We start from the raw sequence: 24,512 nt of genomic DNA, 5'->3' as shown, positions 1-24,512 counted from the left end.
CAGGGAGATAAGGCCACAACAGCAAGAGAGGTCAGGATTTCTGGAGATGAGGAAGGGATAAGAAGAGGGTAAAATGGGAAGAGTGATTTAAAAAATGACCAAGATACAGTATATGTACTAACTTCCCAAAATGAATGTGATTATTATGCACCACAAACATATACTAATAAAAAATAATTTAAAAAAACAAACAGGCCTGAGTCCTGGTGTCCATCACCCCAGGGGGGAAGAGACAAGTGAGCCTCTGGGAAGGAGGCTCAGAGAAGGAGTGTGGGGGTATGGAGGTCACTCAGCAGCATGGCCTGGAGTGCCCAGGCCACAGAACTCCAAGGACAGCAGCAGCTCAGGGTTTACAGCCCAGGCAGATTTTGGTCAGTCACACAGGATATGTGAAGCCAGCAGGCTCTTAATGACTAGTAAGTTGCTGCTGGAGATATTTAAAGCAACTGGATATGTAAAATGTTAAGGCTGGTGTTGGCAGGTGTCCTCTCCATAAGTGCTGGCACACAATAGCCAACACCTGCAGTTTAAAGAGGGGAGATTTATTCTGGCTCGAATTTCTGCAGTCTCAGTCCTCACATGGCAGAGAGACATGGCACATAGGAAAGAGAGATGGAAGGGAAGATGAGTCTTTCACACTACAGCTCTAGGACCACCTCTTCTAAACAGGCCCCCCCTCCTAACACCAAGTCAGCAAAAAGTCCCCATAATCCAACTCCCTTACAAAAGCTTGCCCACAAGTACATGAGGCCCCTAAGGAACATCTAGCCGTAATATCCCCTGGATCCCAAGATTCCTGTGTAGCCCTTCATACAAAATGCATTTAGCCCATCTCTGAGACCTGGCATGGCAGTACACACCTATAATCCCAGTGCTGGGGAGGCTGAAAACATCAAATACAAGTCCAAGCTGTGCAGTGAGGCTCTGAACCTAATACATTTAAAAAAAAAAAAATCGGAAGACAGAAAACCAGCAGGGCAAATAGTAAGCTGTAGCTCCTTGTCCACCAACAGGACAAGTTGTAGCAAGATATAAATTCCCTGGGGCTTAGGTGGTCCCATCCTTACAGCACTGCCAGTGGTTGTAGCCCTCACAGATCTCTCTTGTACAGGCTTTGCTTACTCCTCACGGCTTTCCTCATTCCATGCTCCTGGTTCTCCAAATTCCTGGGGTCTCCAGTGCAATTTTCACTTCATCCTCCCTCTCGTGGGAGCACACTGCCTGGCCTCCCATACCTTCTGAAATCTAGCTGGAAGCCTTTCTGACCCCCAATTCTGGTATTCTGCATGCCTGTAAAACTAGCACCACACAGGTAGTATCATGGTCTACCACCATCCTGAGCAGTGGCCCACCCCTTTGAATCTGCAAGAGGTCTCTCAGTACCTAGATGGCTCAGCATTGTGAACAGAATCCCAGGGAACAAATTCCCTAGATGGCCCATTCCGGAGAGCATCGCCCAGAGGCTTTCTTCTCAAAGCATTTTCTTTCATCCTTGGAATTTTAACCCTTCAAAAAAGTGGGGCCTTGGAGGCTTCTGACATGCACTCCACCCATTTTCCTATTGTTCTAATCCAAAGTACTTGGCTTTTCTTTAATCTTTCCAGCAACCAAGATCTCCTCTGCTCCAACCACAGGCCTCAACTTCACAGAAGCTTCCTTTCTGCTAAAACTCAAAACTTAAAATCACTTAGCTGTGCCATTTGCTCTTGAGTCTCAACACTGATCTGGCTAAAAGCCTGTGATGCCCATGCTATAGCCTCAATATTGGGCTTCCTTGAAATTTCCTCCACCAGAATAATTAGTCCAGTGCCCCTAATCTCAGCTTCCCCTGAAGTCTCAGGACATGAGCAAAATGTAGACAAATTTTCTGTCAAAGGATAACATTACTAGCCTGAAATACAACTACCCATTAGGCCCTTTTTTGTAACCAAAATCGCTTGAGGTTTTTTTTGTTATCTTTTTGAGACAGGGTCTCACTATGCAGTCTAGGCTCACCTTGAGCTCCCTTTGTACTTCAGGCTAGCCTTGAACTCCCAACGATTCTCCTGTCTCAGCCTCCCACAGTGCTAGGATTACAGATGTGCACCACCACACCCAGCACTTGAGCTTGTTCTTTACTGGATGCATTACTGTCCGCATTCTGGTCTTCTGAGCTCTGACCAAACTCTCCTGTCAAGTTTGGGTTATATAATGTTAGGGCTTCTCTAGCATGCATTTACAGACCTTCCCAAATGCCTCCCATGAACCAGTTCCAAAGGATTCTGAACCACATGGTTGGTCAGGTAGCACCAGAGCAATTAACACACTTCTTTGTTATCAAATCTTAAGCTACTTCCCTCACTGCTGGAACACAATATGCAACACCCAAAACTTATAAGGAAAAAAGGTTTCAGCTCATGTTTACAATTCATGGTCAGTTGGCTCCGAGGCAGGATGAGATAGCAAAGTGACAAAGCAGGGGAAAAAGCTCACAGAAGAGAGTGAAGGCAGGATCCAGGAAGGGAAGCACAACTGTGCAGTTCAGTTCACACTGATAGTGAGACAGCTATTCTGACCACGCCCACATCTGACAGCAAACCCACTATAGTGACCCTGTAATACAGTCACTCTCTAGTACCTATCCTGTCACTTGCAGACCAGTGGATAAATCTGGAGGACATTAGGTAAAGTAAGTCCAAAAAACAAATATTGCATGCTGCTTGTCCCAGTGGAAGCTAAAAATGCCCATCTGCTTGTACAGTAATAGCTGCTGCTGGTCTCAGCCATGGATGGCCACGGCACGAAGGCGTCCTTGCCTTACCTATGGTACACGCAATGACTTTCGCTTTTTGCCACATCATGGTTTATTATAGTTTATTCATTTTTGTGGTTTATTTGCTGATATGACTTGGGATATTTCAGTTTACTGTAGTCTGCTATCTTGTAACTTACTAGTTAAGCCACTTCCGGGAACTTTTGCTCCATTCTGCATCCCTACATAACCAAAACTGCTCTGGGTAATGTCAATAACCTTTTTGAGGGGCTCGGGAGATGGCTCAGTGGAATAAGCGCTTCCCTGGCAAGCGCAAAGGCCTTAGTTCAATCCCCGGTTCCGCAAAAAAAAAAAAAAAAAAAAAAAAAAAAAAAAAAAAAAAAAAAAAACAAACCTTTTGAAGCCAGGCATGGTACTGTACACCTATGATCCTACCATTCTGGGAGGCTGAGGCAAGCAGATCCTAAATTCAAGACCAACCTGGCCAACTTACAACTTCTCTCAAAAGAAAAAATACTTCAAAGGCCTAGAAATGTAGCTCATCGTAAAAGTGCCAAGTCCCAGCCCCAATAACAACCTCCATATATCAAGTATAATTAGTATTTAAATTTTTAATGTATTCACACTTTTCTTTTTGAAAGGTTCTTGCTATAGTTCAGGCTAGCCTTAAACTCACTATAGTCCAGGTTGGACTTGAACTCATGACAAGCCTCCTGCCTCAGCTTCCCAAGTGCTGGGATTACAAATACACACACCTAGCTTACATATTTAATTTAGATAATTTCAAAATGGGATGCCATACCTAGAACTTAGTATCATTTTTCCCCTTTTTTCTTGTTCTCTGTTAACGCACATGGAGATTTTCCCTATTATTACATATTATTAATATTTTGTCACAAGTGTAATTTTTTGCCAGAATTTTTTCATCTTCGGTCATCTAGTTCTTTTATATATTTTTCATAAATATACTCTTTTCATGAATTTTTAAATCACTGAAAACCCGTTTTGTTCTATCAAAGCTTTCAGCATAAATTGAGGGTCTAATTTTGTTCACTTTGTATTGACACAATACAGTCATATTTTCATCTATACAAAGATTCTCAGGTATGCCTAGATTTTCATCTATACCTAGATTCTTTCTCGACATTCTTTTTTTTTTTTTTTCTTTTTGGTGGAACTGGGGATTGAACTCAGGCCCTTGCGCTCGCCAGAGAAGCACTTATTCCACTGAGCCATCTCCCCAGCCCCTCTCGACATTCTTAATAATCCAATTTTTTTTTTTTCTGACTTCACTCCAGTACCTTCAGAGGAGGTGCAGATAACTGGTAAAAAATCACCTCTCAGGAGTCTTTCCTATAATTTTGTAAACTTCTATGTGAAGTTTAATCAAGTTTTCTGATTCTAATGTAACTTTTATTGAATTTATATATAATTCAGATTTATATCTTTACAATAGTAATTCTTATTTGTTTAAATATTAATTGCTTTTGTTTTTTGAGACCAGGCCTCTGTAGTTAAGACTGGCTTTAAACTCACTCTGTAGCCCAGCCTGGTCTTGACCTCATGGTAGTCCTCAGCTTCCCAAGTGCCAGGGTTACAGGTGTGCACCACGGCACCCAGCCCATGCTAGCACTTCTGATTTCTTCTTGGGTTAGTTTTGGTCACTCAGTTTTTCTGGGAAGCATCTGTCTCCCCCAGCTCTGCAGGGTATTGCTGGCCAGAGCCAGCACCCTCAGCATCTTCCTGCTCAGCAGCTTCCTGCACAGCTGCCCTCTACATCTAAGCTTGGTGTTTCTCACATGTATGGAGTGGACACAGCCATGTCTTCAAGGTGAGGTCAGAGAAATGCATGGAGATACTAAGGAAAATCTCAGGAAAATTCAGTGACATTCCAGTGAGCTGCTTTTTGACATGTTTATTCTTCACTGGTACAAATTCTCGGTCAGCAGTTATGCAATGTCTGACCCTTTTCTATAGTATTTTGGAGAACTAGAGTCTTCAAACAAAGACTTTATTAACTTGTGGCTGATCTACATCTTAGAACACATGTGGTGTTCTAAGAAAACCTTCACAAATATACTTGCTCACACCATCTACAGAAAACAGATTTTTGGGCCGGGGAGATAGCTCAGTAAAATAAGTGCTTGCCTGGCAAGTGCAGGGTCCTGAGTTCAATCCCCGGTACTGCAAAAAAAAAAAAAAAGGAAAAAGGAAAAAAGAAAACAGGTTTTTAAGTGAGCAGTGAGTCAAGCACTCCACTACAGCAAAGCTAGAGTGCTGTCACCTCTGGCTGAAAGACAGTTTTACCTTTCTGAACAGTCTTTAATGTTCTTCTAGACCAAACTTATAGGAAACTGAGTGAGGACCCAGCTTATACTGTATTAAAATGATGTTTGTGCCAGGGATAAAGCTCAGCAGCATAAGTGCCTGCCTGGCAAGCACAAGGTCCTGAGTTCAATCCCTGGCGCCACAAAAAAAATTAAAATAAAATAAAATGACATTTGCTACTGGATTTCTAAGTGGCTTTTCTAAATGGGTTTCTGCAAAAGGTAAAGCTAATTGATTTGTTAAGCTGGACATGATGGCACACATATGTAACCACAGCGCTGGGGAGGCTGAGGCAACAGAACCATCATGAGGAGACCCCATCTCAGAAAACAAAACCAAAACAAATGGGTAATTTGCTAAAAAATGATAAAGTCTGCCCCCCAACCAACCAGCTATAGGTGTGTATTAATGAAACCTTGTGAAGGTCATCGCATGGCTTTTGGGTTGTTTTTTTTTTTTTTTTTTTTTTTTTGATACTGGGAATCAAACCCAGGACCTCGTGCCTGTTGGGCAGGGGCTGAGCCACTGAGCTATATCCCTATTTCCAAATCTCTATAGTGGAGATCATTTGACATGATTTATTTGGCCTGAATCACTGTTGCTTAATTTTTCCTAGATTTTAACAATTAAATTATAGTAAATTAGTCATTAGCATGAAAAATGTTTTGATTGAATGTGGAAAAACTTGTGATTAAAGCCTCCACAGAGCAAGTAGTAAGAATTAGTTTTAAAAAATCAGCAAAACACCAAGCTTTTAACTGTTTAAAGTGGAAATGGTATCACTAGACACAACACATATCCTGCCTTCTTAACTGCCACACACAGATTCGCCACCTCCCCCTCCCCCACAGAGATGATAGAGCACAGAGATGTCCCACAGAATCCTGCATTACACAGTCTCAAACTTTTTCAGTTGTCTTCCTGCCAGCTGTCACATTTTGTTTACCTATCTCTAGAAGAATCTTTTCCATACTTGTGATTTGCTCGGGAGCAGAAATCCAGACAACTGAACTTCTTAGAATTGGGTATGAAGTCAAGATATGAAGCCTGCCCAGCACTTGGAAAGCTGAGGCAGGAGGATTGCCACGAGTTCGATGCCAGCCTGGGCTATACAGTGCGTTCAAGGACAGCCTAAAATATATAGCAAGACCCTGCCTGAAAAAAACCTACAAGCATTAGAACTTGGATTTCTCCAGAGTGTGATGTTGGTCCAAATGCACCATAAATGAATGTAGTGGTCACTTTCAAGTCTCTAATGATCACATGAAACACCCAGGTGGGTGTCATCAGGCACACCTGTAATGTCACTGCCTGAAATGCTGAGGCAGGAGGATCACAAAAGACCAGCCTGGACACTGAGAGCCTGCTCACTGAGCATGCTGAAGTTCTGGGTTTAACCCCAAGTACCACAAATATCTACCAAATATCTACATGATCTCTTAAGAACCCTGATAAGGCCAGACATGGTGGTGCACACCTGTAATCCCAGCACTCAGGAGGCTGAGGCAGAAGGACTGTCACAAATTCAAGGCCTGCATGGGCGACACAGTGAGACCCTGTCTCAAAAAATGGGACCTTGTTAAGTCAGAGTTCCTAAGTTCTTTCCAGGAATTTCTGGTGGGCAACTCAGGATCCACAAGAAAAGCAGACACATACAGAGCAGCAGCTATTTAATTGGCTTCCCATAATCTTACTAACAAATTAGGTTACAAAATACAAAGGCCCTACAATGACTCATGTGAGGCACTGAAGCCAGAGCTGATCACAAGTGCTGTGCTCGATTACAGCTGGCCTCCACTGTGTGCACTCAGATGCCAAACACGTGTGTTGGGCAGTGCCCATGCTGAGCAAGGCGTGACTGGCTCCCCAAGAGCAGGAGTGGTGGCCCTGGCACCATCATCCTGGGCAGGAACTGTGGAAGGCTGCCACGCCTTCTAGACCTTTGGTACTTCTCAGAGTCACTGCAGCACCTTGGGCTGTCCCATCTGCTAAGTCCACAGATAGAATCCCGTGTTAGGAAGGGTAAGAGTGCTTATGTGAAGGCACTAATGAAGTAACCGCTTCCTACCAGCCTCAAATATTTGAAAACCCTGCACAGGAAGGAAACTATGTGGGACATGTCAATATATTTTAACAAAGGAAACATGAAGGTAATAAACCTTTTTCTTTTTTAGTACTGAGGATTGAACCCTGAACCTCTGCACTGAGCTACATGCCAGCCCTTTTGGTTATCTTTTGAGACAGATCTTCCCAGCTCAATAAATTGCCCAAGCGAGGTTCAAACTTGCTATTTGCCTGCCTCAGCCTCCCAGATTGCTGGGATTACAGACATACATCACCAGACCACCTTTTGTTTGCTGTGGTATTGGAGACTAAACCCAGGTCCTCCATAGAGACCTACATCCCCAGACCTTTAGTTTACTTTTTTTTTGGCGGAACCAGGGATTGAACTCAGGCCCTTCCGCTTGCCAGGGAGACTTTTTTGTTTTTGAGACAGGGTAAGATGTCCAGGCTAGATTTGAACTTATAGTCCTCTTGTCTCTGCCTCCCAAAATTCTGGGCTTACAGGTGTGTGCCACCACCCCTGGCTCCATTTGTTTTTTTGTATATTAATGTTAACTTTTTATGATAGACTTTATTTTCAATGTGTACATATTTTAAAAAATTAAAAGTTGATTTTTTTTTTAATGTATTTGATACAGGGTTTTACTATGCTGCTGACTTGTAGTGATCCTCCTGTCTCAGCCTACCCAGTGCTGGGATTACAGGTGTGCACCACCATGTATGGTCTCAGTGGCAGGCTCAGCATACCTGGGGACGGGGCTGGCACAGCATACAGTGCCAGGGATCGAACCATGGTCCCTGCACTTGTGTAAGCAGGCACTTTGTCCATTATTTCATTTTAGAGCACACATTTTTAGTCAAGTTTACTTCCTGTGAAACCTACCTATAGAAACTGCTAGAATATGTTTTTGTTTTGATTTTTTGAGACAGCACCTCACTGTGCAGCCCAGACTGGCCTCAAACTTGTAATCCTCCTGCCTCAGCCTCTTGATGCTGGGATCACAGGCATGTGCCACCACACCCTGCTAAAATATCTAAAAGCATGTTGCTATAAGTTGTGAATGGTTTTACAAAAAGAAAAACCTTTTTATAACCACAGACAAGCATATAACAACTTTTGGTGTGGCCTTTCTCCAAAGTATTCCAACCATGTGTGGAAAAATAATTGGTTAATCCAATAGGCAGGCCTTAGAGATGTTGAATAGAAAGTCTCAGAAAATTACTTAGAGCCAAAGTAAGCTCACTATTATATTACATCCCCCACTGACAGGTGGGAAGAGGGAAGAGCAACCATTCTGGACAAAAACCTTGTAAACCTTCTCAAAAATATCAGACTACATGTGTAACTCTAAAATCCTTGCTGTTACTCACAAAAATCTAGGTCACACAGCAAGCCCACTGACATTCTACGGAGTAAATTCCAAGTCCCCACACACACTGAGCATGGTCTCCCATGGAGCGCTGACCCTTGGCCGCTTACAGGAAGGAGAATTAAATGTTCGGTGGGGGGATTTTACCTTTAATAGACTCCAGGAGCTAGCAATAGGAAAACTGCAATTTAAAGACTCAATTGTAGGCTAACCATTACAAATTTGTTCTACATTCTTCAGTGAATTTATTTTGAAAACTTTTTTGTACTTCATTTTAATGGCTTGTTTTAACAGCTTACAGAGAAAATGTTCATATAAACACAATTTTGTTTCAACCAGAACTCAGGTATGTTTCACTTTTAAATTCAATTGCAGCAGCCCGGGAGTTTACCTGCAAGTGTTCCTGCTCTCATCCCAGTGTTGATGAACCAAGTAGCACAAACACACATGCACACCTTCTGGAAGCAAACCTTTTACAATTTTAAATAACTACTCCTCATTAGAACTATTTATATCATTTATTTCTCAAATTGTGATATTCATATTCATGAGGAACATTCTCTATAAACCAAAACTTGTATCTGTGACCTCAAGTAATTTTCATGTCAACATTTTTCTTAGAATCCCTAAAAAGAGAGACAGGGCTGGAGTTCAGTGGTAGAGCATGTGCCTAGCACTTGCCAGGCCCTGAGTTCAATACCCAGTACCATTCAAAGAAAGAAGCCACATGACTGATCAAAACAAAAGCTATACAACACAATGTAGGGGCAATTTTTTTAGGTATAGATTCTGTTGAAATAGTAATATCCAAATAGTTTTGGATCCATTGCCAAAATTTAGGTTTTCTCAATTAAAACGAGAGGAAGCGGGGCAAGGTGCTCCAGGCCGATGGTCCCAGTACTCGAGGCAGAGGCAAGAGGATCAACACAAGTTCAACATCAGCTGGACCTACATAGTGAGTTCAAGACCAGCCTGAACTACCAAGCAAGACCCTGGCTCAAAATAGAAAGTTAAAAATAAAATGAAAGGAATTGATTTTATTGCTGGAAGATACATTACTTCTCTAAAGACAGACTAAGTCTTGACAGTTTAATCTCTACATAAATGTTTCAATATACAAATTATCAAATATAAACAGTAGTGTAGCAAGAAAATAAACCGGCAGAAATAATTATTCACTTAGTAATAATTAAGACCACCATTTCAAAGATTTTCTATACACGAAGAATGAGAAAATACTGCAGGACTTCCCAGCACATGCTGAATCAATCCCATGTCGTTACTGTTATACTTCTTTCTTCTTCAGGATGAGTGGACCCACATTATCTCCCGTCAGCTCGTTATGTTTATTGTGCGAGCCATCACAGGCAGGAAACTGAAAGGAAAAAGGAATTACCAATGTTACTTTAAAACTATGATTAAGAAGAAATATGTGCTCAATGCTGTCACAAAGCACATTACTTGCTTAAAAAGATTCATCTGAGTTTTGCGCAGTGGCAGTATCTCAGCCACTCAGGTCTATCCAAGGCGAGATTACTGCTAACTCAAAAAGAGTCATCAAAAAAAGAAAAAGGGAAAGAGTCATCAGATAGCGCTAATACATTTATTTTACATCCTAGCACCACAGCAAATCTACTAATCTAAACTGTTAAATCACTGTAAGCCACAGATTTTAATTAAAAACCTTGGGCTGATTCCAAATAAATATAGTTTTAAAAAGGAATCAAAATGAGCTATTAGTCTCTGTGGAGCTTTTAATTCACTTAAAAAGAGTGAAAGTAAATTCAAAATTATATTTCCTTATAAAATTCATATACAAACTAAGTTTTTTGAAAAATTTTAAAAACAAACCTTAACAACTTGACTCATGATCCATCTAGATACAGGCATAAATAAATTTGCTATATGCCTTTTTTGCATCCCTTGTGGTGTCTCTTTGGGTGATAAGAGCTGAGACAGGGTCTTGCAGGCTGAGGCAGTGAGTTAGCTGGGCCAGCCCTCGGCTAACTCACTGCCTCAGCCTCCCAAGTGCTGGTTCCAACACCTAGCTTGTTTACTTTATATATATATAGTCTGCTACATAGCCCCAGCTGGCCCTGAACTCATGGCAATCCTCCTGCCTCTGCCTCCTCAGTGCTGGGAATACAAGGATGCACCACCACACCTGGCCTTTTTTTGTGTGGCTGGGAGGTTGAGACAGGACCTCATTATCTAGTGCAAGCTGATCTCAAACACAGCAATCCTCCTGGCTCAGCTTTCTAAGAGCTAGGATTACAAGTGTACACTACTACACCTGGTTTCATCCACCTTTTAAAAATAAAACTGCTTTGGGGCTAGGGAGATGGCTCAGTGGAATAAGCGCTTCCCTGGCAAGCGCAAGGACCTGAGTTCAATCCCCGGTTCCGCAAAAAATAAAAAAATAAAAAAATAAAAAATAAAATAAAAAATAAAACTGCTGTTACGTTCATGCTTTTCTTACCTGTATTAAATTGGGATCTCATTAAATATCCCTTAAATATCACAGAATTATTTTTTAAAACCATAGTTTGTTAATAGCTCCTGGATATCCCATTTGTATTATACTATTATTTCCCATTATCAGATAGTTTCTAAACTTTGCTATTACAAAGGATGCTGACATATACAATATTGTGCTTAAAATTTCAAATAACCTACAATCAAAGCAGCACAGGAAGGGCCAGCCAGATAGCTCAGCAAACTAAAGCGCCTGCTTAGGCATAGCAGAGCGGCTGGGTTTCGATCCCCAGCCTCCCATGCCAGTCCCACCTCGGGCGCGCTGAGAGAGCAATTGAGACTGCGTGGTGGTACATGTCTGTAATCCCAGCACTTGGGAGGATGAAAACAGGAGGATCACTATATGAGTCCGATCTATGTAGTGAGACCCTATAGACCCTGTTCTAAATACAAAAAAATAATTTAAAAAATCAATAAAAATTATTATAAAACACGTTAAAAAAAAAAAAAAGCACAAGAAACCGGCTCCATCAAGCCCTGACACTCCTCACACCATCCCCTGTTCATGGCAACTCTTTCTGGCCTTATTCTCTCACTCTGCTACGCTCACACTGCTCAAACCTGACTCTTCACTTTTACTTTCACAAATCCACTTTGCCACTGCCAACAATACATAAAATCCTCTTATAAGAGCCACCACTCACCAGCTGTATGTGAGGCATTTTACATGACATTTCACCAAGTCTACAAAAACATCTGCAGTACTGCTGGGGTAGCAGCAGTCACAGAAGGCAAAGTGCATTCCGGCATGGGACTTCCTACAGAACACAGCAGAAACTACACAGAGGGCCGCAGACCCAGAGAGCTCAGCGGGCTCCATCCCAGACAGGCTCTTACCGTTTTGGAGCGCCAGCAGCGGCAGTAAGCTGCTTTCGTGAGACACAGGTCTTCGATGTTGATTTCATTCACCACCTTGGGGTTTTCCTTCTGGATCTTAAGGTTTATCAAGCTGTCCTTCTGTTGCTTCTTCTTCGGGAAGAATGGGCGGATGGCAAGATAGCCCAGCAGAGCGAGCACACCCAGGAAGGGCAGCAGCCGGAGCCATTCTGCAACTGAAGGTGCACAGTCAGCCGCGCCCACCGCTGCCTGTTGCCCACACCTGCAACACTGGGGGTGGGCTTCCCAGCAGACTCTGCTCTACCAGCACCACCCTAGTATGAGCTAACTTGAAACTCAAGAAAGTAGTCCTACTTCAAACGCTCGCACTGAGCCCACAGCATGTCTGCGCCACATGTCCTTGGCCTCCTACCAGGGTGGGCTGCACCTAAGCTGTGTGGTGCGGGCATCAAGGGTGTACAATCCTGGCCTAGTGTGCTGTCAGGCATAGTTCAGGAGTGGATAACGGGAAGCACCCTGGGGGTAAGCAGCAGCCTGAGAGGGATAAAAGGGAGAAGGGCTGCAGCTGCTTCGGCTGCCTGTGCTTTGTGCCTTCTGCCTTCCCTGCCTTGGACTGTTTCTCCTCTGAGACGCCCCACTGCCATGATCCCAGCTCACTACGCCCTGAGAGTTCTACACACTATGAGCCAAATAAGCCTTTCCTCCCATAACTTTGGGTGTTGGGTATTTTGTCTCAGAACCAAGAAAAGTAAGACACTATGTTTATCTTTACTTTTATCAGGAATTGTGGCCACCATAATAATAAACAGAACTTAACTGAGATATATTTTGTAAGCTTAGAAAACATTTTCACTTCTGTTTTCTTTTGGCCATACTGGAGATTAAACCAGGGCTTTGCACTAAGCTAGATCCACAGTCTTTCAGTTGAAACAAGATCATGATAAACTGCCATGGCAGAGACTATAGGTGTGTACCATCTTACACAGCTGCAACTTTTCTCAATACCATAACTAAAAATTATACAAAGGGGGCCGAGGAGATGACTCAGTAGAATAAGCACTTCCCTGACAAGTGCAAGGGCCTGAGTTCAATCCCAGGCTCCACAAAAAAAATAAATAAAAAATAAAAATAAAAATCATACAAGGGCCGGCCAAATAGCTCAGTGCATTAAAGCACCTGCTTAGGCAGATGCAGGGGCCAGAGTTTGATCCCTGGGCGTGCCAAGCCGGCCCTGTCCCTGGGGCACATTCAGATGGCAATTGAGACTGGGCATGGTGGTGCATGCCTGTAATCCCAGCACTTCGGAGGGTATAAACATTACGAGTCCAATCTATGAAGTGAGACCCTGTATTAAATACATACATACATACATGTCACACAAAAGAATATCCATAATCTTTTTACCATTTATAACTGCTGGGGAGAGAGACAAGATCTCGCTATGTAGTTCAGGCTGGCCTTGGACTCACTATGTAGACTAGGCTGCCCTCAAACTTGCAGCAATTCTCCTGCCTCTGCTCCAATTTCTTTCTTTTTTTTTTTTTTTTTTTTTTGGTAAATGTTTCTAAATAACAAAATATTGTGTAAAAGCTGCATTTTAATGAATTAAAACTTCTATAAACTGAGGATGTTCTCATTGTAGGATAACCCACATTCCATAGACACTAAAGTACCTCTGGAGCTCTGTCCTAACATAGGGCAGATAAATGATGTGTGGAATGATTCACTTTGCCTGTGGACACAAGCACATCAAGACTCTTGAGGCAATGGTGGTGAAGCCATGGCATGTCAGCCACACTGGTCACGCAGGGCCCTCTCTGCCGTGACGTCAGGAGTTGTGTGAGTCATTTTTTCTAAATTAAAACCTCAGTATTTGGGTATAACTAGCATGTTGGCCCTTTGAGATAAGTCAATTTTGGATTGCAGTTTGGGAACTTGGGCTCTAAAAGGTTCACCATCAATCTTCTAAGATAAGTATGTTCCCACAAGTCTCTGAGGTTCCTGCATTTAAAATCAAAAGGTACTAGAATATATTAGTCATAGAAAAGTCCTGTTTACCTTCCTTCACTGAGTGCCCTCCTTGCACCTTGCCAGATGCTACAAAGAAATAGCTAAGTTAAGAAAAAACAGGAAATCATGCACCAAGGTGTGTGCTAATAAGCATGGCTGGGGATGTGGCTCAGCAGTGGAGCACTTACTTGCCTGGTGGAGTTCAATCCCCTGCACAAAAAACAAAAAGCAAACCCACAAAGTAGAGAAGTACCACACAAGAAAAAATTTTTTAATGTTGACAATAAAAGAAGCCAGGCATGAGGGTGCACACCTGTAATTCCAGCACTGAGGAGGCCGAGGCCACAGGACCAATGTGAATTTAAGGCCAGCCTGGACTACAGAGAGAGACCCTGCCTCAAAATGAATAAATAAATAAATAAATAAATAAAATAAAAAGTTAAAAATGAACAGACTATGCTATGAGTACAGCTCTGCTAAGTCATTTAATATTGTTAGTTTAAACAACTGTTCTACTTAACATTATTGTTTCTATTTTACAGGCAGGTAAACTGCAGCTGAAGCATGTGTAGCCCAGGACAGCTACACCCCTAGAACAATGGAGATTCCATAAAGATTCTTTGAATAAATTAGCACATCCCCACAGGCCTAAATCATCTGAGCTACATGCGTGACTGTCCCATTGGGTGTCCTGTACCACATGGCGGACTATCATGTGCCACCCAAAAGATACACACATCCAGCCCATTCCATGGCCGAACAGAGCTGTTTCACAGAGGGAAAGGACCTGTGCTGTCAAGGTGACCGAGCACTTGCCACTGCTTGCACATGTGCCCATGGTTTTCTCTTCACCTCACATAGGACAAAAGCCTCAAAAGCACTGTCTGCTTGGAGAAGGAGGTGGCAACAAGGGGATGCGCTGGGCTTGGCCAGGGTGCAGAAGCGAGGGGCCAGAGGCACATGATCTTTCCTGGGGCTTCTGGGGAGGTGGGGCAGGCAGTGTAGCTGTTGCTAAAATGAGGCCTTGGGAGCCGAGTGGCCCTCAGAATGGTACCTCTCTGAAGGGGAGTCAAGGGGACAGTGTTTCGGTGTGGAGGAGCCCAGAGAGGAGGCGCTGCAGATGCAGATTTGCAGATGAGTGGTATGTGTCCACCAACACATTTGCATCTCTAGGAATTAAATTAGCTTGTGCAGAGAGGAACCTCTCCTTGGTCAGCAAGTACCCAACACATCAAAGCACCACAAAATACAGAAAATGAAATACATGATTGATATACATGTATGGCCATTTAAATGTAAAGTTGTGCCTGGCAAGCACAAGGGCCTAAGTTCAATCCCCGGTTCCGCCAAAAAATAAAAAAATTTAAAAAATAAATAAATAAAGGCAAAGTTGTGGGGCCAGGGAGAGGGCTCAGTAAAGTACAAGGGCCTGAGTTCAATCCTCGGTTCTGCACAATAAATTATATATATATATATATAAAATCAATCACAGTCACAGGCTTTCCCAGGCAGAGCAGCAATGCAGTCAGTGGCCGCCATATCCAATGCACAGAGGGCAGTCCATCCAGTCACCACAGAATGATGACTGCTGCATAGAACGCAGCTGTGAGCTCTCTCCAGGTTCCCAGTGCCATACCTCTTCCCTCCAACCCACAGCCTCTGCAGGGCTTGTCTCAGGTACACACACAGCACAGATAGCTCCCTGACCTTCTGCCTTTCTGAGAATGGAGAGGCAGCTGCTAGCCAAGCAGCTCAAGACAGAAAAACCCAAGCCATCCCCTTTTAACAGCAGGTCAAGATGAACAGGTGGGGGGCTGGGGAGAAAGCTCAGTAGAGAAAGTGCTTGCCTCGCAAGTGCAGGGTCCTGAGTTCAATCCCCAGCACCTCAAAAAAAAAAAAAAATGCATGGGTGTATGCTGAAGCAGGGGTCCTACAATCGCTGTTGACCTTAAAGTAACATTAGAGCTACTCCATGGGAGGGAAGAAAGGGCAGGGGAAGTAAAAGGAATTAAGATGTGTTATATATTGCTAACACATCCCATGGTGCTTGCCATTGTACTATAAGCTTGTATTAATAAAAAAATTACTGAAAGGATTTAAAATTAAAATTATTCTATCTCATTATGGCCAGATGTGTTGACACGCCTACAATTCCAGCATTAGGGAGGCTGAGGCAGAAGGATCACTGTAAGTTCAAGGCTAGCCTGGGCTACATAGTGAAACTATACCTTAAAAAAACCCAAAAATACCACTGAGAATTTCCAAGGCATTTTCCATATGCACAGGCCTGTATGGACCTCATCTCAGTCGTCAGAATGTTCCAGACCTCTCACCTCTCACCCCAGGATCGCCTACTCTGCACTGAAATCACAGGTGGGATTCCAACTGAAACCCCTTGAGGAGGCCATCATTCAAAGTGCAAATGAAGAAATGAACCCCTTTTCCTGAGGTATTTTGTTTGCTCTTTGCATTTTGAATGTCTCCTTGGGGCTAGGATGTGGCCATAACTAGTTCCTAGGATGTGTGGTCCTGCTTTAAGCCCTATGGCTGGCAAAATCTAAATAAATTCATCACTTACCTAATGCGTGTTTGCTCCTCTGTGGTTTTAAAACCTTGATACATTATCTCGTCTGACCTTCCAAATAATCCTACATGTTAAAAGAAGTTACCCCCATTTATTGAATAAAAAGTAGGCACATATCTCCATTTTCAAAGCAAAGTACTATGGCATAAGACCAGTAAGTAGCAGCACTGTTTTTTAATTGTTAAGTATAGAATATTTTAGGAATTAAGATATGTTACATACAGGTACAACTTTCCTATGATGAATGTGATTATTGTGTATTTCTAAACTGTACCCATACACTTAATTTTTAAAAAAATCATAAAATTAAAAAATAATTCTATGTGTTTCAGTAATATAAAAGACCACCAGAGGTTAAATTGCCAAAAAGCATATGAATAAGAGTATAAGGTGAAAACAGACGCTTCAAAGAGTTTGCCTACCTTAATTTACCAAACTCAGGAAACAAATGGTATTAATGTTTTTAATTCTACTTCAGAAATTGTTCTGTTAAAGGCCAAGCATGGTGGTGCATGCCTGTAACTGGGAGGCTGAGGCAGGACTGCCGTGAGCCTGACCTGCATAGCAAGACCCTGTCTCAAAAAATCCTCCCCCCAAAAAAATGTTCTTTTAAGCTCTTGATTCCTTGGTAAAGCACTGCTTTGAAACAGAGATGAGAGGTAAGAACTAAACACAGTAAGAACTCATAAAGTAAGTATGATTCACTTGCTGATGTAGTATAGACCAAAGGCTCCATAAAATGGAAATGCATGAAAATGTTTGCTTTAATATTGTTTGGACAATTAAATGCTGATATCCTGCACTCTAAGTAACCGATTTAAAGATAGTATGTTGAGGTAGAATAAGTGCTTGCCTGGCAAGCGCAAGGGCCTGAGTTCAATCCCCGGTATCGCCAAAAATAAATAAATAAATAAATAAACAAACCCTACCATTAAAAAAAAAAAAGTCATTAAAGATAATGTGTAATGTATTAACCATTGTTACCCTCCTAGTACTGTGTGTTGAGATTTTGGTTTTTTCCTCTTTAAAATTTAAAAAAATGGAAATTAGACCTATAAAAGGCTCAATTCAAATCATTTTAAATATATTTATTAACAATAGTTTTTGGGACCGGGAGATGGCTCAGTAGAATAAGTGCTTCCCTCGCAAGCACAAGGGTCTGAGTTCAGTTCCCAATACCACAAAAAAATAAAAAATAAAATATTAAAAATGTATCTAAAATTAGAAAACCTTAATAAAAAAGTAAGTCACAATTCCACCAGTAAGAATTGCTGCTAAGTTATTGGTAAAGCACTGCTTTGAAACAGAGATGAGAGGTAAGAACTAAACAGGTGTATTTCTAGTCTGGTCTGTGGGGACTATGTAAATGTGTTATAAATGCTTTTTATTTTTATTTTTTAATTATTTATTTATTTATTTTTTGCAGAACCAGGGATTGAACTCAGATCCTTGCGTTTGCCAGTCAAGCGCTTATCCTACTGAGCCATCTCCCCGGCCTCTATAAATGCTTTTTAAAACTGAAAAGTAGGGTGTAAATATTCTACACCCTACTTTTCTGCATGATAGTACATCAGCTTATCATGTCATCCCCAGGGCCATTGCTCCATCTGGAAACACAATGTGGACTGCGGCCTCCTTGGCAGTCACAGCACAGGACCCACACCAGGACCCGTCTGGGCGCCTCTTAGCCCTGCGCTGCAGTGCCTGCCAGGCTAACTCATTCGCCTCATCCTGAGGCACACATGATTTACACTCCTTTTGCTGTGTGCTCACTTAGCAATTTGATGAGTTTTGAAATGACAGACATGTAAACACCACCTAAAACAAAACACAAGGATTTTTTTTTGGCAGAATTGTGGACTGAATCCAAGGCCTTCATACGGAACTACATCCCAGTCCAATTTTATTTTTTAAGCCAACCTCTCTCCCTAAATCACTCAACTGCCCACGCTGCACTCTTATAATCCCCGCACTCTGTGTGGTTTATTGCCTCAGCTTCCCAGAGCGCAGGGATGATGAGGATGCATCACCATAAACTCAGTAAAATAAGTCATTTTAAAAATAACTAGCTGTGGGGCTGGGGAGATGGCTCAGTGGAATTAGTGCTTCCCTGGCAAGCACAAGGGTCTTAGTTCAACCCCCGGTTCCGACAAAAATAATAATAATAATAATAACTAGCTGTATATCCACACATGTATGTCATTTTTTTCCGTCACCCAAGACACTCTGTTCTGATACCATTCCAATCAAATGTCCTTTGTGATTTTTATCATCAATCCCATGTCTACTGTTGGGTAACCTTATGTCTCCATCCCTCCAGTCATCCAGGGCTCACTGTGAGATCCAGTGCACCGCACTGCTGCACTGCAGGGGCCCGCCTGCCTCTGCCAGGGCTCAGCACAGCATCTGCCACAGAATGCCAGGAAACAACTAAGTTCCAGTCTGTCTGTGATACTAGGCCAGGTTTTCCTGTACCTACTGGGAGTTCAATCCTCTACTGCTTTGTCAACAGTATCTACATTCCAGTGACACAGGCCAACAGGAGATAAGGTCCGGGCTCATAAGGGAAGAAAAAAACAGACAATAAGTAAACCAAATAACAAGGTGATCACAGGCTATACCACAAGCTGAGAGGAAAATAAGCAGGACGCTATGAAACAAGTAACAACCTGGGCTGGTGGCACCACCTGTAATTCCAGCACTGGCAAAGCTGAGGCAGTAGGACCAAGCATTTGGGGCCAACTTGAGCTACAGGCAAGACCCTCTATCAACAATAAAAATCAAAACATAAACAAACCAACCCAGGGACGGGACATCAAACTGACAGCAATTTCAGATAAGGGAGCCAAGAAAAAAAAAATTTTTTTTTTTTAAAGAAAGTTTTTTTTAGGAGCTCACAACTGTCGTTGGTCGTGGGGTCCTGGGGTCACTGGCCCTCAGGCCGCAACAATCATGGTGAACATAGTTCAGATTGTACGTGATCATGGGGTACATATATTTGTCCCTATGGGATTTGTCTTTGTATATTATCTGGACAGAAAGAATGATGAAAAGCTAACTGCCTTCCGGAACAAGAGTATGCTATATAAAAGGAATTGAGGCCTAATGAAGACATTACCTGGAAATAAAGACTGGCTAAATCACAGAATATTCATTTTAAAATGTATGGAAGAAATAAAACCATGTTTGTTCTTTTAAAAAAAAGATTTTTTTAAAATAAAAAGACTTTAAGCCTAAACATGAGAAGTCAAGAACTCAAAAGCAGAACTTTAAAACAGAATAGTGTACAAAACAGCCCATTTCCCACCAAGTGTGAAGAATAAATGAAGTGGGACAGCACTCAGAGAAAACTACCCAACACTACTCAGAGAGCTAGCTCTGGTTCTGCCCAGACTACAGCTCCAAGAATGCCTGCTCCCCACCAAAAAGAAGCTCCCCACTTCCAGCAGACCTCAAAACAAGACAGTTAAGCAAACTACTGAAATTGAGTTTGTATCTATTCAACTGAGAATTCAGTAAGGTCTGAGCCTGTTTACCTCCCGGGCTTCTGAATAAGTGTCAATTAAAATCCAGTAAGACTTTAAAAGCTTTAAGAAACGAATTTTTAGTACCCTCTAAAACTATCAAACCTCATGTACTTGTCAGGTGACGTAACAAATACTAAAGACATCACAATTGCAAGATGCTGTCCCTACAAGGGGCCCTCCACGATGGATGCAACCTATAAGGCAGGCTTAAAGGACTGCTTACCATGGTACTGCATAACACAGAGAAACTGAGGGGCGCAGAACCTATGAGGCCTCTCCAGGATGAGTCAGCCCACAGGCATACAGGCCCTGGGAAGGTGACACTGCATCCCACCTAGAGATGACCCTGGTATTGCTGGAACATAATGGAATATAATGAGGGGATTGCAGAAGCAAGCAGCTGCCCCATGATGAAAGGCTCTGATATGCAACAGACAGGAAGGAATCCACCCTGTACCTCACAGCAAACCACTGAACTATCCAGACACTGATCTCCCTAGAAAATTACTCACTGATCAAATGAAGCTGGTATCTGATGGCAGACAGATGAGAGGGTGCAGAGACACAGAGGTGGGAGAAGAGGGAGGACAGCCTACTGAAAATATTGGGAACAGACCAGAAGAAAATAATGCCTACTTAAACTATAGCAGCAGTCACTAAGTCAGAGAAAAGGACAGGGAAGCGCTTAAAAAAAAGACAGGTTTTTTTTTGTTGTTGTTTTGTTTTTTTGGCGGAACCCTGTGATTGAACTGAAGCACTTGCGCTTGCCAGGTAAGTGCTGATTCTACTGAGCCATCTCCCCACAAAGAAAGGACAAATGTGAGAAATCTCCTCCACTGATTCCCTAAACTGCCTGAAATGTGTACATGCATTTCTGAAAAGAACCCAGCTTTTTCACCAGGATCTCAGACATATTCTGTGATCAATTTCCATCCCCTGCACATCTAAGAACCACCAATCTAACTAGCAAAACCAGTACACTTTGGTGTCTGGTGGCATCTAGAGCATGGTATAATTAAGTGACACTCCTTCATTATTCCTAGATTTCTAACTTCATTTCTGGATAGAGCTCTCTAATAAAACAACCTCCGTGAAAGCATAAAGAAAAAGGGGAGAAATAAGCAGTTAAGGGATGTAGGGGGACATTAAAGGCCCACAGGTAACAAAAAGCTGAAGGCTAGGAAATACCATTGTGAGGGGGGACAAAGCTTCACAGGAGACAGAGTTTTCTTTGAAATGGTACAAGTTCTGCAAAGGAGCTGAGCGTGGCAGAAAGACAGCAACTCCCTGCTCCCTACATTAGAGAAAGACAGGAGGAATAAAAGACACCTCACAGAGAATTGAGGTGGAAGTGGTTTCCTCAGGGCAAGCGCTATCCCTGGCAAGAAGGTGCCACTGGGCTAGGGAGATAGCTCAGCAATCTAAGTCCCTGCCTGACAAGTGCAAGGTTCCAAGTTTGCTCCTGGGTACCACATGCTGTGTCAGCCCCAGGAGCCGAGGCATGCCATGCAAGCCCCAGAAGCGGGTATGGTGGCACACACTGGTAATCCCCAGTGCTAGGGAGGTTAAGACAGGAGGATCACTACAAGTCCGAACTGAGTAGTGAGACCCTGTATCAAAACACTAAAAATAAAGTAGGTGATACTGTAAGAAATATCAAGGGTTTGCAGAAGACAAGCCAGTAGTAGAAGATGAAAACTAAGATTAGAGGTTGGACAGAGATGCATTTTTGGTTGTAATTAAGTCAGACAAGACTAACTGGCTGATCTCAACATCCAACCCATCTACAAAGTTCCTGGGGAAGTGGCATTTTGTTTATTCACTAGAATGTAAGAGGGCTGGATCTCCCTATAGCATTCCCCTTAAAATGTTTAACTTCTCATACACTTTTTTTTTATACACTTTCTTCCTCTGTGATGACTTTCTGTTTTAATCTAAAGGATAAAAATATCACCTGGTTCTAATTTTTTAAAAACAATCAGATCATACTTATTAATACTGAGAAGGATCTTAACATTTATATTGATGTCTATATTCCACTATTAAGCAACTATGAGAAAGTAAAGGGAAAGAACTGGCACCACCAGAGAAATAAATGCAAGATAATACAAGAACATTTCACAGCAACTTTACTATGAAACAATAAATTTCCTGAAAATTTGGACACTTTAAAGGAAGTATATAGCGAGGCTAGGTGGTGTACACCTATAATCTCAAAACTCCAAGGTCGAGGCAAGAAAAATCACTTGAGCGTTCAAGCCCAGCCTAGACTACAGAGTGAGTTCAAGGCCAGCCTGAAATACAGTGTGACCCTTTCTCAAAACACCAAAAAAAGGAGAGAGGGAGGTATGTTCTTAAGGAAATGGAATTAAATTTAATAAGGGCCAGGCATGGGGCACACACCTGTAATCCTAACACTAGAAAGGCTAAAGGAGGAGAACTGCTACAAGTTCGAGGCCAGCATAGTCAGTCCAGGCCAGTCTGAACTACATAGTAAGACCTGCCTTAAAACAAAGCAAAAGCTCAAGAAGGGATAGATTCCATGTTTTATACAGTGACCAAGACTATGACAGCCCATTCCTGATCCACTATAAAAATAAACAGTGGAGGTGGGAATGAGGATTAAACACTGGCCCTCACCAGAGCTAACGATAGACTCTACCACTGAGCTGCACCCCTGGGGGAGGTGCTGCTGGTTTGTCTATAGTTTTGTTTTGTTTTGAAACAGGGTCTCACTATGTAGTTCAGGCTGGCCTTGAGCTCACTTTGTAGTCCAGGCTGGTCTCAAACTCACAATGATCCTCCTGCCTCAGCCTCTGAGTGCTGGGATTACAGGCACGTGCCATCACAGCTGCTGCTTTGTTTTACAATAGGGATATTTAGAGATAGAAGTGTCCCTCAGTGTCATAGCACTTGTCTAGCATACATGAAAGTCCTGGGGTTCAGGCCCAAGCACTGCAAAAAAAAATTTTTTTTTTAAGAGCATATAGGCACACTTGGATCTCAAAAAGAAATCCTAACAAACTATGTTGATTTTCCCTTACAAATTTGTAAAGGGTTGCATGTAACAAAACCATAAAAATAACACTGACAACTTGGTTGCCATTAACTTTGTAACATTTTTATGTATTATTGACAGCTAAGAGGCTAAGACAGACATGATTTCTACTTCTCAACTGTATTACAGAAATGTGCCATGCCAGCGCTGCCCCTGCCCCCAGTGCTCTGAGACAGCGACTGGGACTGGGCGTAGTGGCGTGCACCCGTAATGCCAGGGCTTGGGAAGCTGAGAAACAGGAGAATCACTACGAGTCCAGTCTATGTAGTGAGACCCTGTAGAACCTATAGATCCTGTACTAAATACATAAAAAAAAGAAATTATCATAGAATGGCTTTACTACTTAAATATAAAGTGTTTTAAGATTAAAGGACTAATAAAATAAAATAACTAATTCAAATAAAGACTACTAAAGGGAAACAAATAACCAATTCAAAGATCTTTTTCAATTCCACTATGAATAAACCAGTGTCCTAACATGTGGAACACTGCAAGGCCAATAGACAGCAGAGGCTCAACAAACACTTGACTTGAGGGGCTTTAAACCGCTAAAGAGCTATGTGGAGGAAAATGTCTTAGATGAGACCCACAAATGGTTAAATGAAAAACACAATGGTCAAAAAAAAAAGAAAAACACAATGGCCAAACAATCCTCAATTACACTTCTTTCTGTCCCAATCTCCTTAATTACACTTTTAAATATAAGTGGACTAACAAATAAAACTTTGTAATTCAATTGTAATAATTTTTTCTTATATTCTCAAAAAAAAAAAGATTTCTAAAATAAAATTCTTAGGTCTTTCAGAAATAATCTTTATTATTTGCATATTAATAAATACAACTTCTGGGGCTGGGGAGATGGCTCAGTAGAATAAGCACTTGCCTGGCAAGCACAAGGGTCTGAGTTCAATCCCTGGTTCTGCAAAAATAAATACAACTTCTTTGTTTTGAATTTTAACGATTTCTATGGTATCTTGTCAAGAAAGCTTACCTCTCGTTCCATTTCTTCCTCTTAAAAAAATTCTGAATTATATAGTAAAACAGATCTTAAAAGGTAGGCTTTGTGATGTCAGAATATACCTCTGTAGCCTGTACCAAAAATAGTATGTAAATATTTCCATTACCCCAGAAAGTATTCTCTGTACCATTTATTCACCCACTGCTGATTCTTATAACCAAAGCCTCTGTCACCAAACAAAGTTTTCACTATTCACCTTGTGGAGTGGTTTTCACTCCTTTTCTCTGCTGACCAGTATTCTACTTTATGAACATATCACATGTTCCTTTTAGGCAGGTAAGTGGGCTGTGCTCAGCTAGTGGCTAGTATACATAAGGTTGCTGTGAACATCCTTGTACAACTCTTTTGGTGTCATTTTATTTATTTTTTATTTATTTATTTTCTTTAGTATTTCTTTTTTCTTTTTTCTTTTTTTTTTTTTTTTTTTTT

At 41.9% G+C, this 24,512-nt stretch overlaps 1 protein-coding gene across 1 annotated transcript in view; it reads right to left on the bottom strand.

Moving 5' to 3' along the window:
- Positions 1–9,017: 9,017 nt before the first annotated feature.
- The window catches only part of Cisd2 (CDGSH iron sulfur domain 2), a 20,336-nt gene continuing 4,841 nt past the window's right edge, over positions 9,018–24,512 (bottom strand). The window contains exons 2-3 of the mRNA XM_004643709.2: positions 11,887–12,101; positions 9,018–9,889 (exon numbers count right to left, since the gene is read on the bottom strand). Of these exons, the coding sequence (XP_004643766.1) occupies positions 9,800–9,889; positions 11,887–12,101 (305 nt within the window). The 3' untranslated portion in view covers positions 9,018–9,799. The remainder of the gene's footprint in view (positions 9,890–11,886; positions 12,102–24,512) is intronic.

Source organism: Octodon degus, unplaced genomic scaffold (assembly GCF_000260255.1).
Source record: "Octodon degus isolate 3935 unplaced genomic scaffold, OctDeg1.0 scaffold00183, whole genome shotgun sequence".
Classification (NCBI taxonomy): Eukaryota; Metazoa; Chordata; class Mammalia; order Rodentia; family Octodontidae; genus Octodon; species Octodon degus.
This window is presented reverse-complemented; position numbering and strand designations above follow the sequence as displayed.